Source organism: Sus scrofa, chromosome 4 (assembly GCF_000003025.6).
Source record: "Sus scrofa isolate TJ Tabasco breed Duroc chromosome 4, Sscrofa11.1, whole genome shotgun sequence".
Taxonomy (NCBI): Eukaryota; Metazoa; Chordata; class Mammalia; order Artiodactyla; family Suidae; genus Sus; species Sus scrofa.
Window position 1 is genome coordinate 130,763,616 of NC_010446.5, and position 16,038 is coordinate 130,779,653.

The 16,038-nt window shown below is 48.3% G+C and overlaps 1 protein-coding gene across 9 annotated transcripts in view; it reads right to left on the reverse strand.

Annotated features, from left to right (window-relative positions):
- The window catches only part of WDR63 (WD repeat domain 63), a 61,249-nt gene continuing 47,175 nt past the window's right edge, over nucleotides 1,965-16,038 (reverse strand). For 8 of the 9 annotated variants that reach the window (XM_021090350.1, XM_001928466.6, XM_021090352.1 and 5 more), the window contains 5 exons: nucleotides 11,657-11,787; nucleotides 9,587-9,791; nucleotides 7,313-7,404; nucleotides 6,345-6,467; nucleotides 1,965-2,261 (listed from right to left, as the gene is read on the reverse strand). In XM_021090350.1, coding sequence (XP_020946009.1) covers nucleotides 2,118-2,261; nucleotides 6,345-6,467; nucleotides 7,313-7,404; nucleotides 9,587-9,791; nucleotides 11,657-11,787 — 695 coding nt within the window. In that variant the 3' untranslated portion in view covers nucleotides 1,965-2,117. Of the gene's footprint in view, nucleotides 2,262-6,344; nucleotides 6,468-7,312; nucleotides 7,405-8,840; nucleotides 9,347-9,586; nucleotides 9,792-11,656; nucleotides 11,788-16,038 lie in introns of those variants that run through there. The other variant, XM_021090351.1, reaches the window with a different exon arrangement.

Consider the following 16,038-nt stretch of genomic DNA (forward strand, 5'->3'; position numbering starts at 1 on the left):
TCCCCAGCCCTGTGCAGTGGGTTAAAGGATCCAGCGTTGCTACAGCTGTGGTGTAGGTTGCAACTGCAGCTCAGATTCACTGCCTGGCCTGGGAACTTCTATATGCTGTTGGTGTGGCCACAAAAACACCACCACCAAAAAAATGTTTTTGAAAAAAGGAAAGAGAAACGTTCACATACAAGGATGAGCCCTGGGATATTCTAATAAGGATGCTGACCTGTGTGGGGCAACCCCCCACCACCACCGTACGCAGGGACTCATTTGCTCTTACAAAACGTTACCGGTAAGTCCTCTCGTCCTGACTGTAGAGAAGGAGGAGGCATCACAGCAATGAGCCGCCTGTCCCAGGCACACAGAGGGTTAAGCGCCGCTCCTACCTGACTTCTGTGTAAATGATGCGTCACCTCCTGGCAATTTAACTTATGAGCCTTGGCATCACCCTCTGTCTCCCTGCCATCCAATCGGATGCAATCGGCCTTTCTTCTCCATTTTCACTTTAAGGTTCAGCACAGGGTGTCCTAGTCTTTTACCCTGAACTGTTACAACTGTCTCCTGCCTTGACTCTCCCACTCGAATCTGCTCCTCATCTTCCTGAATGTAAAGCTGATTGTGTCACCTTCCTGGTTGGCTCGTCCATTAATTCCCCATTCTCGGCCAGCTCTAATCTTGCTTCTTCAGCTTGCTTTACAGGAGCCTTCGCTTCCTCTCCTGGCTCCTCTCCCGGCAGCCCGCCTCCCACACTAGACACTCTCCTGTGCCATTGAACCTCTTATTGAGGTACATCGAGCTCCTTCTCAACTCAAACGCTATTACTACTCCCCTTCTGTGCCCGTGCTGGTTAAACCTTCGGTTCCATGCTGACCAGAAGACACGACACTGGGCACTGTCCTTGTTCCACGTCTCTGAGGAAAACTTTCAACTTTTCACGATTAAGTATAATGTTTGTTGCAAGATTGTTCTAGATGCCCTGCATCGGATTAAGGAAGTTTCCTTCTTTTTGTAGTTGCAAAGAATTTATTGTTTTCTTGTGAGTGGATGTTGAATTCTAATGAATGCTTTCTGCGTTTATTTGGTATCATAAATGCTTTAGTCAATCACTGATCTATTTTCTATTAACCTTATATTTCCTGGATAAATCCAACATGACCTTCACGTGCAATCCTTTTCAATGCATGTATTTCTGGATTTCATTTGCTAATATTTTGTTTAGCACATGGCCCTACAATCTGTGCAGTGGTCCAGTGGGAACACTTCTTGGAAAGCAACCTGCTAGTTCTATTTTTTTTTTTTTTTTTTTGTCTTTTTGCCATTTCTGGGCTGCTCCTGTGGCATATGGAGGTTTCCAGGCTAGGGGTCCAATCAGAGCTGTTGTCACCAGCCTATGCTAGGGCCACAGCAACACGGGATCTGAGCTGCGTCTGCAATCTACACCACAGCTCACAGCAACACCAGATCCTCAACCCACTGAGCAAGGCCAGGGATCGAACCTGCAACCTCATGGTTCCTAGTCAGATTTGTTAACCACTGAGCCATGACGGGAACTCTGCAACCTGCTAATTAGAAGCAAAGTTTGATTTCTACTTCTGCCTGGGCTTAGAGGCTCTGAATGGATGCTGGTCAAGGACTGAGGGTGGAGGGGATCTCTGAAGCTGTTTTACCACAGGAAAATGGAAGTTTCATTAGAACTAGCCTTTTTTTTTTTTTTTTTTTTTTTTTTTTTTTTTTTAGGGCTGTACCCACAGCATATGGAAGTTCCCAGGCTAGGGGCTGAATCGGAGCTACAGCTGCTGGCCTACACCACAGCTCACAGCAATGCCAGATCCCTGACCCACTGAGCAAGGCCATGGATCGAACTCACATCCTCATGGGTGCTAGTCGGACTAGGTTCCCCTGAGCCACGACGGGAACTCCAGCAATAACTTTTATGCTCGGTATATTTTCAGTCCCCAGAACTGAAATATACCTTATTGTTTAATTCAGAAGCTTTAATAGCAGTAAAATGAAAGCTTAATATGTGAACGCAAACCTTTTTCATGTTTGCTAGTCCACCTCACATAAACAATGATGAAGAAAAAGAAGGCCCCGCGAAACCCCAAACACGGCTCCCGCAGGGTCTCCTACATCATTTCCACGTGCGACCCGGTTTCCTCCACTTTGATAAGCCCGAGGCGGACGAGGGTGCTCTTTTCCAGCTCCAAGTAATCGTCATAGTCTGCTTTCAATTCCGTCTCCAATCGTTCTTTTGACTTCTGATATGTTTTCTAGGGGGGAGAAAAAAAAGTCATCCATATAACACTGACACCTGAAGATACCCAAGGCTGGGAAGGGGCTATTTTTGAAGAGCTGGCCTGGTGCCGCTCTCGGGAAGGGCTTCGAGGGAGAGGGCAGGGGGCACCTCCCGCACAGTCAGGGAGGGGCTCGGGGCCGGAGTTGGGGGGCAGAGACAGAACAGAGCAGGTGTGTGCAGACTCAGGTGTCTCCTGGTGGTGGAGCTGGCGGATCCGCTGAGCGCTGGGGGCGGGATGTCAGGGGCAGGGGGAATTCAGGCCGGGCTGCAAGCTGCTGCCACCGACCCAGGGAGGAGCACGTTGAGGGCGGTGAGAATAACAACAAAGAGCTTTTATTCAGCTAATTTACCCAGCAGCTCTTGCTGAATCATTTGAGTCATCTGCTTTGTTCTTTGATCTGTCAGTATTTGCATGAGGACTGCTCTGGTTTCATTAGCGTGACAGTTAATTTGCTGGGCAGTCACGATTTTTCCCTCATCTGTGTCTTCTTTCAGAGGAGCTTTGGGATCCCTGCATTGTTGCCTTTGTTTCTCCTCTCGTCCTCTCCCCATCTGATTGTCTTCTGGTGCCTTCTGACCCCTTGTCACCCAGCCCTGTCTTTGTGGATTCCATCAAGGGGACCAGTGCTGCATTTTATTCTAGTTGCTTTAGAGAATAATCTGCAATCATTTCCCCTTTGAGCATCCACACACACGATGCTCCCTTCCCCGCCCACTGAGGCCCTCTTTCCGTAGGTTTGTTTTCCCTCTCTCTTCTCTTCTTAATTTCTCTGCTTTCCCAAGAGAATTGCAACCGCTCCCTAGCACCGTGAGGGTTAAAGGAACAGTTAAGTACTGGTGAGTCTTCAGAATGGTTCATGGCACCCAGGAGGCACTTAATATGTGGGAGCTACACTAACCAATTCACAGAGAGGGCAGGACTTGATGGGGTGAGAGTAGCAACTGCTGCTCTTCTAACCCCTGACCTGTGCAGCATATGTGACAGATCCCGCAGGCTTTCTTACCACTTCTAGGTATGAGGATAATGTCGTTTTTGGGTATTTGAAGGTCCCAGCCAGTCCACTGTCGAAAGGGCAACTGCCCCACTGTGACACCCCTTCTGAGACCTCCAGCCTCTTTCTTGGAGGCTGCATCACTCCAGTTAGAAGGCCCTTTGGGGCTTCTGATCGGAGCCTAGCTCTTTTGAGTTTGCCCCCTGGCCCCAGGAAAACCCACGGCCCTCACTCTGCCATCAGGACAAGTTCACTGCCCCGGGGTCCTCTCTCCTCCTTCTGCCAGAGCAGTTTCAGCCAATCTCCTGCCTGCAGACCTTCCAGCCACAGAGGTCAGGTCCCCGTCCCCAGTTGCTAAACTCCTTCTGGACATTCTGCTCTGGGCCCTTGCTAACTCCCAGCCCTTGGGTTTCTGTGGCTCCACAGGTAGGAGGCCGGCACCCACTCAGCCAGCAGCCACCTCTGCAACAGGTCCCGTGCAGCTCTCCTCCTGGGGTCTGGGCGGTCTGCATGAGTGGGAAGTGGGGGCCACCGGACCTCCAGCACCTCCCTCCACAAAAAGCACCCTCCTCCAGCCTCTTCCCTGCGGCTCCTGCTTCCCTCGTGGCCCGGAGTGTGGGTTCCTGGTGGTCTGGGGTGGGGGTCCCTGACCAGAGGCCACAGAATTATTCGGCGTTTCACCCTCTTCTCAGTCTCAACATATGGATCCCATGGGAACTGTCACTCCTCTTGGCGCTGGGTCGCCTGCTGGAATTCATTTCATATGTTCTTCGAGCTGTCATTACTCTGACGTTTCAGTGCGTGGACAGCATCCGGCTGCAGTGTTTGCAGAGGGGTGGGCACATAGATTCCCTCTATCTGTGGGTGAGGGTGCCCGCGGGCCCGCCGTCTATAACCAGTGCTCCTCACGGCAGCTGCCGGCTGCGGACACTTCACACAGTTTAGCTCCCGCTGTGACCTCAGAGGCAGCTCCCTCAGGCCCCTTGTCCCTGTTATCAGTTGCTTGTAAGGAGAGAGGTCCTCCTCGGGGACCCCCGCTCATGTTCTAAATCTAACAGACGGGCCCTGAACTTGGCCCTTTCCCACAGCCTCATTCCAGAGGAAGCTGTAGAGGCAGCAGCTCTGCTCGGGGGAGGGCGTGATGGCAAAAGGACCAGAAACACCAGGCAGCAGGTGGCACAGTTTGGTGACTCAAAAGCATCCCAGGCTTCCACAATGGGACTATTATAACGTTCAGGTGTTTTAAAAGTACTTCCGGAGTTCCTGTCGTGGCTCAGTGGTTAACGCATCTGACTAGCATCCATGCAGACTCAGGTTTGATCCCTGGCCTTGCTCAATGGGTTAAGGATCCTGTGTTGCTCTGGCTGTGGCGTAGGCCGGCGGCTGAAGCTCCAATTCGACCACCTAGCCTGGGAACCTCCATATGCTGCAGGTGCAGCCCTAAAAAGTGGGGAAAAAAAAGGACTTCACATGCAAATTGTTTTTGGATTATCCACAATTCTACTTAGTCTCAGTGATGTGGACAGTTGGGAGCTGTCACTATGGCATTTAAACCCTCGTAGTCATCATAGATGGTGTGTGGAAAGCGTGGCAGACTCTCCCCCAGCTGAACTGCAAGGTTCGTGATGCCCCAAAAGCCAGACCAACACCTTTTTTTTTGTATCAGGGAGAGTTGGTTCCCTGGTGTTCTTTTGTGCTTTGCCATCGCCGCACAGTGTTGGACAGGAAGGCCCTCCGCTTTTGGTGCACTAATTCGTATCCATCAATGCGACCTTGTTGACCCATTTGCTAAAGCAGTGCATGAAAACTTTTCCATGTGCTCGTGCTTCTGAGACCTGGGGTCTCACATGAGTCATGACATTGGAGGAGGCTACGTATGAGGCTACAAGGAAACGCGAGGCAGTGATGAAACGGGCGGTGACCAAAAGCAAGGGAGGGAATGAAGGAGAGCCCAGCAGAAGCGTGGACTGAGATGACCCCAGTGAGGAAGGAAGAAGAGCCGAGTGCACAGAACAGTTAAAGGCCCCCAGCTCTGGGGATCAGGAGAAGAGGCCACCAGGGCGACAGGGTCCCAGCAAGCGGACAGGCTGAGAAAGAAGAGGGTGGGGCTGTCAGAACTTTAGGTTTTTTGGGGGGGCAGAATTTAAGGTGGGGGTGTCCTGTAAATTCTTCTCTCCCGAAAACTTGAGTTCTAGTCCATTTTTGTCTGTCTGTCTGTTACCAGCTCTCACTTAATCAGAGTCTACTAGGTGTCAGACCACCGTGCTGAAAGCCTTACAGTAATCCTAAAAGGGGCTTATCAGAGTCCCATTTTTAAAATAAGAGAACCGAAGCTCAGCAGAGACACAAACCTTGCTCCAGATCTCGTAGCTAGTAAGTAAGAAAGATGGAAGTGAGCCCTCACGTCTGAATTCATAGTCCACTCTGTTTTGCACTGTTTTTTTTTTTTTTTTGGTGTGTGTGTGTCTTTTTAGGGCCACACCTATGGCATATGGAGGTTCCCAAGCTAGGGGTCTAATTGGGGCTACAGATGCTGAACTACACCACAGTCACAGCAAGGTGGGATCTGAGCCTCATCTGCAACCTACACCACAGCTCACGACAATGCCAGGTCCCCAACCCACTGAGGGAGGCCAGGGATCTAACCTCCGTCCTCATGGATACTAGTCAGGTTCGTTAACCACTGACCCATGAGGGGAACTCCTGTTTTGCCCTGTTTTAATGCATTGTTCACCAGATGATAGCATTCTATGAAGAGAAAGCATTCAAATTTTGAATTTTTGTATCTATAATTGTTATGTAGATAACCCTGTATCTAAAAGACTTTAAAATATGAAAATTTCAGAAACTTAAATTGGGCGGAATCTCACTAGGTGTCCCACTGGCAGTTCTCACGCACAGTAAACTAGGAAATCAGAGAAATGCCTGCTTGACTCACATGAGAACAAGAGAAGAATGTGAAAAGGCATAATTTTTCTATCGAAACTGTAGACTAAGCCATACAAATATGTCCCCACTGGCATCAGAGGAAAGCAATTTTGGTTGGTTTCCGAAATTTAACTTACAATTTTTTTCTTCTCCAATTCCAAATCCATTTCTTTCTTTTCCTGTTCACGAATTTTTTTGCGCTGTTCTACATATTCCAGGTGCTTGACTTCTCTTTCAAAGTAGTGGCTTATACTTGATGCCTGTTAGAAACACCGGCCCGTGAGAGGGAGCCCACGCGGGAGCCCTGGAGCTGCAGCTTCATGGCTGCAATTCAGGGATCCGCCCCCCACCGCCTGCTTCTTTCCTTCTCACGTTCAAGACCAGGGCAAGTCCCACGTCCCAACCAAACTTGAGAAACCCAGAGGAGGGTGTTGAGGTAAACCCTGAAGGGACTGGAGGCAGAGCTGGTTCCTGGGCCCCGGAGAGCTTGGTATGTGGGCATAAGAAGAGGAGCAGGAATGTGAGTAGAGGCCTCGGGCAAGGCGACCAAAGGAAGAAAGCGTCTCCTTGCCCGGAACCAGGCTGATGCTGTCGGAACTCGCAACAGACTGTAACCTGTACATTTAATGCGGGTTGAACACACAGTTACACACTTCCATCTATTGATCTTTTTATAAGCTAAAGATTAACATCGCTCGACACCCTTGAGTGTTGTGCGTGGAGGGGCAGACACGCTGCCCGCCAAGCTGGAGGAGGAGGGGTGGAAGCTGGCAATGGAGAGATGCATAAACACGCCAGTGGTCCCTCTGGGAAGGGGGTCCCTGAAAGAAGGATCTCCTGCCTGGGTTATAGCCTGAAAAGAACATTATTGGAGTATGAATCCGCCAATTCTTCTCTGAATCTGAGCTTTATGAACTGGGTCTTTCTTTCATTGCATTTTTTTCCCCTCGCTTTAAGCCATACAACAGAAACACATCACCTTATTTTTGACTGTACGATTCTTTTGTTCTCTTGCAGAGCAAAAGTGGTCATTTCTAAACATACTTACAAAATATGCCTCAGCAGCATCTGATGACATAAATCTGCAAAGCCGGAAGTTACCAACCTCATTGCTGGAAGGGTGACTTAATGTCCACGGAATTTCCAGTATGTGCAGCGTTCCATAGTAATCGGCTATGGCTATCAGCTGCTGCTTAGCTGAAAGAGTCAAAAACGGGAAGAAGCACCTCTGCAATCAGAAAGCCACCTTGGAGGCGACCAGGGAATGTGTTTTGTCCTGTGATGGCCCAGAGGACCTGCTCTGGTTCCAGGGATCTTGGCACCTTCATCAGACATTGCCTACTGGGGGCCACATTCAGAGACCCCGAGCCTCTGTCAGCCACCTGCCCAACTCCAGGCGCTGTATAAGGAGTGTAGCTCCCAGCTGAAGCCAGCCCTCTCTGGCTGGATCCGCTGGGCCAGTTTAAGGGGTAATACATGGAAGATTTAAAAATAATAATGAGGGAGTTCCCGTCGTGGCGCAGTGGTTAACGAATCCGACTAGGAACCATGAGGTTGCAGGTTCGATCCCTGGTCTTGCTCAGTGGGTTGGGGATCCAGCGTTGCCGTGAGCTGTTGCAGACACGGCTTGGATCCAGCGTTGCTGTGGCTCTGGCGTAGGCTGGTGGCTACAGCTCTGATTCGACCCCTAGCCTGGGAACCTTCATATGCAGTGGGAGCGGCCCAAGAAATGGCAAAAAGACAAAAATAAAAAAATAAAAATAATAATAATAATGAAATCATTTCCACCAAAGACACAGTAAGGGCAAAGGGATACCATCACGCAGATGACATACAAAGGCACAGCTAGAGCCAGTTTTCTTATTATAAAAACAAATTGCTTCCTTTGATTATTTAAAATGGATATAAAACAAACGTATTTGAGAATTTAAATTTTCTGTCTCATCGACTTTATTCTTCCTCTCATTTTCAGAAGGTCTGGTTCAAATTGCTAAACCCTAGACCTGCAATCCCTGTAGGAACACACACACACACACACACACACAAGCAATGTTGGGTAGCAGAGATAGGAAAACACACTTTCATGGCATATACTGCCAAGCAGTAGCCAGACTCTGACCTAGAGATTCTGAACCCTGCAATTTATTTATCTATTCTTTTTATGGCCCCACCTGTGGCATATGGAAATTTCTGGACTAGGGGTCTAATCAGAGCTGCAGCTGCAGGCCTTCACCACAGCCACAGCAACACTGGATCTGAGCTGCTTCTGTGACCTACATCACAGTTTGTGGCAACACAGGATCCTTAACCCACTGAGCGAGGCCAGGGATCAAACTCACACACTCATGGACATTACGTCTGCTCCTTAGCTCACTGAGCCACAACGGAACTCCTAGAAAGACAATTTTATGCTTGCACATCTTTGGAAACAAAGGGAAACTTCTTTTAAAAGAGGCAAATATGGGAGTTCCCATTATGGTGCAGCAGAAGCGAATCCAACTTGGAACCATGAGGTTGTGGGTTTGATCCCTGGCCTCGCTCAGCGGGTTAAGGATCCTGTGTTGCCACAAGCTGTGGTGTAGGTCGCAGATGTGCTTCGGATCCCGAGTTGCTGTGGCTGTGGTGTAGGCCCAATTAGACCCCTAGCCTGGGAACTTCCACAGCTGTGAGTGTGGCTCTAAAAAAAACAAACAAAAAAAAGGCAAAAATGTACTGGGTTTGCACAGAAAGTATTACTTGGGTGAAACAGAGAAATTGGGACAAAAAATATAAATTAATTTTCCACAGACGCTTTCTTAAATTTCTGCTTGCTCTCTTATACCTTATTTTCCCTGATAATTAGTTCAAAATTTATGGTTTGAATCAACATATGACCCAGGGAGACACATGATCTCATGAAGAGAACTGCTCGGTACTGTCCAGGGAAGAGCCACGAAAGTGATAAAATGCTGAACATTTGTGACGTGATGAAAAGGTAAGGCTACAGACCTTATCCTATTTGGAAAAGAAGCAACAAAAAGTAGCAAAGATTTCAGGGTTCAGACTGTGATTTAGGGACCTGGAGGGCGAGAAGCGAGCTCTTCATGATGTCGGTCAGAATCGGCCTGGACTCGGCACACTGCGTGCATCTCAGAAACAACTGTCGATGAAGCAGACAGTGACCGAAACTCAGGCTGCGTCCAAGCCGATGAAGAGGGAAAGGGAGGGAGTGACGGAAGGGGAGGGAAGCGAAGCATCAGAGGCGGTCCAGGTGAACGGCCCCACGCGCCGGAGCCGCCCGAAAAGGCAAACTGACTCAGCACATTTGATCAGAGTGCACACCCCAGAAGAGGCCCCCACACCCCGAGAAAGGGTCACGCATCAGAAAAGGTCCACACACCAGAAAAGGCCCAGGGTTTGACGCAGGTGATGGCGGTTATGCAGATGTTTTGCGACTGGGCTGGTTCGTGGGTTTTCTCCAGAAGGTCCCAGATGTCGATGGATCCGTCTTCTCGGCCAACGTAGAAGAGCCCGGGCCTTGTCAGGGACCAGTGCCCCGAGGTGTACCTTTTCGGGGCACAGGATGACTGCAGGAGGGGTCCAGTCTAAAAATTAAAAATACATTAGAAGATTTTGGGACATTCGCAGCGATTTCTTTTGAAAGTAAGACACAGGTAGCTGTGATCATATGACAGCAAAACCATGCCCGCTCAGAAGTCATCTTCTTCCGCTTTCTTGTAGGATTTTTCTGTGATGCCCGCTCTTTTCTTCGCTGTGTGTGTGCCGGCTGAGGTGCACAGAGGCGGGGATCTCAGTTCCCAGACCAGGGAGCAGCGGTGAGAGCGCCCAGTCCTATAACCACTACAGACCACCCTGTATGTCTTTATAGCATCTTTTTTTCTTAAGTGACTTTTCACATAAGGTCAGACCTTTCGATTGAGCTGTTGGCTGTTCCAATAATCCAACTGCTGCTAAAGCCCGTTGCTATTTCCGTGGAGCTGGGTGGACATCCGGTAAGTCAAGATTATAAGTAAATGTTGCTAATAACGTTACGTTCCTGCCACGTGTCTGCTCACCACGGATCCAGCTCTGGCTGGCAGGAAAAGCGAATGAAAGTCAATTCTCTCCATAAGCTGCTCTTACTTGAAAGAGATTTGGGGTCATCTTCTCTTCTCTACTGTGGGGTGTTTGACCCCTGCATAGTGTTTAGAAAATCTTGTCTAAATTTCCTTTTTCTTCTTCTTTAGCTGCCAAACTAATACTTGCTTGTTGTAAAAAAAAAAAAAAAAAAAAATCATAAAAACGTGTGTTGGGGGAGCTCCCCCCTGTGGCTCGGTGGAGACAAACCTGACTGGTATCCATGAGGACCCGGGTTCGATCCCTGGCCTCGCTCAGTGGGTTAAGGATCCAGTATTGCCCTGAGCTGTGGTGTAGGTCACAGATGCAGCTCAGATCCTGCATTGCTGTGGCTGTGGTGTAGGTCAGCGGCTGTAGCTCCAATTAGACCCCTAGCCTGGGAACTTCCATATGCTGTGAGTGCCGCCCTAAAAAGACAAAAAAAAAAAAAAAAAATGCTTTGGTTATAGTAGAAGTCCTTTTGTGGATGGACACGTCAAGAGTTTCCAACTTTTTTCGATTGGCAAACTCGTCATATTCACACACATTTTTGGGGGGTAACTGTGTAAGTTAGAGTCCCCAAATGAAAGGAAATAAACATGTTAGGTCAAAGCACACACACACAATGTGTGTAAAAATATACACTTAGGTATGTATATATCCACACATACATAATTTATCCAAAGACTATATATTACTGCTGTAAAACATATATCCATATACAATTTTTTGGTCAGATTTGATACTTTTCTTAAATAGCTCACCAAAGGGACATATCTTTCTCTTCGCCCACACCTTGTTTCACTGGGTTTTTCCAGTCGTTCTAGTTTTTGGCAGTTTGGTTCTGTCTGCCTGGACCCAAGCCTGTCCCTATCCTGACCCCCGATTCTTGGCACTGCCTCACCTTGACCCCTGCACGTCTCCACCTGGCGATGGAGCCCTTAGCTTTTTTACTCCCACTTTCTGAACCTGCTGACAAATTTCTGGGGCAGGAGAAAGAAAAGGCGACAGACCCATCGCTCCTCCTTGGACCCCACACGGTAATCAGCACCCCATCTTCTATTTTAACGGGAGGGAAAGGCAAAGCGAGCCAACGGCCAAGGACACTTTGTCGAAGAAAAGGCTGGTTCTGGAGAACAGAGACTAGTAAATGCTTCCTTCCCTCGGGAAAGAAAAGCCAGCGGCTGTGTTTTCAAAAGACTTTTGCAGCGGGTCTGCTGACAAGTGGGAGACCAGGCCACCTGTTCCAGTTTCTCTAAAGTGTCCCAAAGGCCCTTCCTATTGGCTGTTGTTCCCACTGTCTTTCTCAACAACGGAGGACCGCACACCGCTCCGGACTCTGCAGGTGACTCACCGTAACGCCCTCTTTCCAGATGGCCACGTTCCAGCCCCCAATGGTGAGGATGATGTCCTCGTAAAAAGGGGACCTCTGCACCGTGTGGACAGCTCCGTCGTGGACCGAGTAGAGGCTCACGGGCTTCTTTGCTGTCAGAGTGGAAAAAGGCCACGGCACATTTACTAGCTGTTAGCGTTCCTGCAGTGGAGAGTGGGCAGACCTCCGATGGGCAGACAGGTCCCTAGTAACGAGGTCTAAGTGGAGAGGCAGAGACCAGCTGGGCCAAGAGTCCGTCAAAGGACTGAGCCTCCTCTTTTCATAGGAGTCCAGGGAAATTCCCATCGGGCCACGTTTCAGGCTCAGAGAAACACTTCCTGTCCTTATTGACTTACTCATTCACTAGCCTATCCGTTAGTCAACACTATGCGTATGGTTTGTGGATTGTTTGTATGGACCAGGTACTGTAGATGGCTGGGTAAACAATGGTTAATAAACAAACATCATTTGTCCTGTGGAGCTTAGAGTCCAATGGGAAAGACAGATTCTCAATAAACAAATCCCAAAGTATAGAATAAAAAATGTGAGAAGTCAATAGCCAGGACATGGAAACAACCAAAATGCCCATCAACAGATGATTGGATTAGGAAGATGTGGTATATATACACAATGGAATACTACTCAGCCATAAAAAAGAATGACATAACGCCATTTGCAGCAACGTGGATGGAAATAAAGACTCTCATACTGAGTGAAATGAGTCAGAAAGACAAAGACAAATACCATATGATATCACTTATAACTGGAATCTAATATCCAGCACAAATGAACATTTCCACAGAAAAGAAAATCATGGACTTGTAGAATAGACTTGTGGCTGTCCGATGGGAGAGGGAGGGAGTGGGAGGGATTGGGAGCTTGGGCTTATCAGACACAACTTAGAATAGATTTACAAGGAGATCCTGCTGAGTAGCATGGAGAACTATGTCTAGATACTCATGTTGCAACAGAACAAAGGGTAGGGGGAAAAATGTACACATGTAAGAGTAACTTGATCCCTATGCTGTACAGCGGGAAAAAAAATGTGAAAAATATCATCAAGGAAGGACTATCATAAGAAAGAATAACAAGGGACAGTCATGATTTAGGCAGAATGGTCAGAAAAGGCTTCCCTGAAGATGCGTCGTTCAGGCCTGAGTTCTGCACCAGAGCCTGTGCTGTGGAGAAGGATCCCCAGAGGAGGAATATACACCCAATGCGGAGAAGTGTTTTAGTGCATTTGTAATTTTGAGGCATGCAGCAGGACTGCAGTTTGGTAATCCCGTGAGGAGACAGGAAACAAATGGAGACCAGGAGAGTCCAGACCACACAGAGCTTTGCTAGGAAAAGCGCTTAGATTTCTTTCTTTCTTCCTTTTTTTTTGCTTTTTAGGGCCACATCCAAGGCATATGGAGGTCAAATCAGAGCTACAGCTGCCAGCCTATACCACAGCCACAGCAAAGCCAGATCCAAGCCGAGTCCGCGACCTACACCACAGCTCATGGCAACACCGGATCCTTAACCAATGAGCGAGGCCAGGGATTGAACCTGAGACCTCATGGTTACTAGTCAGAATCCTTTCCACTGTGCCACAACAGGAACTCCCTAGATTACATTCTAAGTGTGTTGTGTTTTAATGAATTCTTTAGGTCTAGAAGACAATCTGATTGACGTATGAGCAGATTCTCTGGCTGCTGTGGGGAGAACGGATCAGAGGCAGATAAAAGCAAAGAGGGACCATGGGAGGCTGTGCAGCAGTTCTCTTAGGAGGATGGTGGCTTGGGTGAAGTCAAAGGGCAGGAATGGAGAATCAAGATGTATTTGTGAGCCCTTGAAGACGCTTGAACAGGAGGCCTTAGGAGGGTGTCTCCTGTGCTCTCGAGATGGGGCTTTGCTCGAGGGAAATTGGTCTTTTTCTGTAGCTTAGAAGAGCTACATTTAAATTTATTTATTTATGGAGTTCCCATTGTGGTGCAGAGGAAACAAATCCAACCAGTATCCATGAGACTGCAGGTTAGATCCCTGGCCTCACTCAGGGGGTCAGGGATCCGGCGTTGCTGTGGCTGTGGTGTAGGCCAGCAGCTGCAGCTCCAATTCGACCCCTAGCCTGGGAACCTCCATATGCCGCACCTGCGGCCCTAAAAAGCATAGTGTGTGTGTGTGTGTGTGTGTGTGTGAATTGCTTTATAAGCGTTTCTCAAATAATTTTTAAATTGAGATAAAAGTATACATAAACATGAACTGTAAAATTTTAGCCATTTGAAGTATAGACCAGTGGAATTAAATACGTTCACATTGATGTGAACCAATCTCCAGAACGCTTTTCATCCTGCAAAACTGAAACTCTGGACCCACCAAACACTTGCTCCCCGCTCACCCTTCCCTCAGCCCCAGGCACCATCTCTTTCCCTTCTAGCTCTGCAAATGTGACTCTTGAAGACCTCTGTAGAAGTGGAATCGTACAGTACCTGTCTTTTTGTGAATGGCTTATTTCCCTTAAAATAACATACTCGGAGTTCATCCGTGTGGCAGCATACATCAGAATTCCCTTCCTCTAGAAGGATGGACACTATCTCAGTGCATGCGTAGAGCACATTTGGTTCATCCATTCACAGATCAACGACTCTCGGGTTGCTTCCTTGTGGCCAGGGCAATTATGGCTACAAGGAACTTGGGTGGACAGAGATTTCTTTGACACTGAGCTTTTTGCAAGATTTGGTAGCTCTTTTCTGCTTAATGTTCCATTGGTGTTATGAGAAAACAAACAAACAAACAAACAAAAAACCCTCCAGCCTTCGCACAGCTGTAAATAGAATGAGCCTCAGAATAAGTTTGTTGTTTTAGTATAAAGTAGCCACACATTATGGTTTGGCCTAGACAGGCACATGTTTTTATGGCCACGCCTGGGGCTTGTGGCTGTGGGCAGCAGCCAGCTCCACAGCCGGGCTGGGGCAGTGCTGGAGCCATCGGACCAGGGAGGCGGGAGGACCCTGGGGCTTGGGGCAGAGACTCGGAGAGGGCGCCACCTGATAGCCACACCTGCTCCCCCTCCAGCTGCGATGAAAGGAAACTGCAGTGAGCCCGTCCCTCTTGCGGAAGTCCTGCAGTCTCAGGGATACTGGTCGGATTTGTTTCCTCGGCACCACAATGGGAACTCCATAAATAAATAAATTTAAATGTAGCTCTTCCAAGCTACAGAAAAAGACCAATTTCCCTCGAGCTAAGCCCCATCTCGAGAGCACAGGAGACACCCTCCTAAGGCCATCTTGAAGTTTTGCGAAGGTTCCTGGGGAGGCAGAGACCCCTGGAAACAGCTTTCTTCTTGCTGCTGCCTGTGTTGCTCAGAGCCTGGTTTTGTCCTTGGTGAGCGGGCTTCCCTGGACCACCCTTTTCTGGGGAGCGGGGCTGTCCAGGAGTCTAGAAGCTGTCTGTGAAATGTAACAGACGGGGTAACTGTAATTATCAAGTTATCAAGTATCAAGATTGGTACTGTGGGTAGAAGGTCTCAACCCACAACTCTTCTATCCCTTTGTCCTTTGAGAGGCCCTATGTCTTTAAGCAGTAAATGGAGCTGTCCTTAAAATAGCAAATGAAACACCAGTAGAGTTTCAATAAAGATTTGATGAATGACTCAAAGAAAGGACAAATATCCGTGGGATGCAAACATAGAGTTTCAATAAAGATTTGATGAATGACTCAAAGAAAGGACAAATATCAGTGAGATGCAAACGTAAAGCTCTTAAGTTTCTAAGATTATTGTCACTGGTTCTATAGACGGAATGACATTCATTTAAAATAAATAACTTGTTTGTCATGCGCCACCTCAAACACAGTGTGGGAAGCTGGCAGCAGGGTAAGGCTGCAAGAAAATCTGAGACCAGGAGGAACCAGTGTCCAGCTGTGCATTAACCAGTCACAGCATCAGGATGGCAGCTTGCATCCCAGGGGTGCGGTGGAGATCACTGCCATGAGCACATGGACGCTTAACACTCCTGAACGCTAGTGTTAAGAATAAAGAGAAACACGAGTAAGCATCGGAGTCGTTGCACGTAATTCATTATATCCAACGTACAATTCTGAGTGCAACTTTAAGTCATGGAGTTGAAGTGCCCGGAACATCAGTCTCCGTTCTTCACGCGTCTGACCCTCTTCTGAGGTCATATCTAACCCTTTCTCAATACCCCTCTCACTGACAACACACACTTGGGTTTCTAGGCAGGAGACCCGTCTGAGAAAAGTAGGTAGGCATATGCGTTCATCTCCAGATGAAAACGGCGCCCTGGAGGCGGTGCCGACAAAGCCAGTCCTCCCAGGTCCAGGGCAGACTCTAGCCTGCACAACCAGACCCTCCATAGACAGAAGCC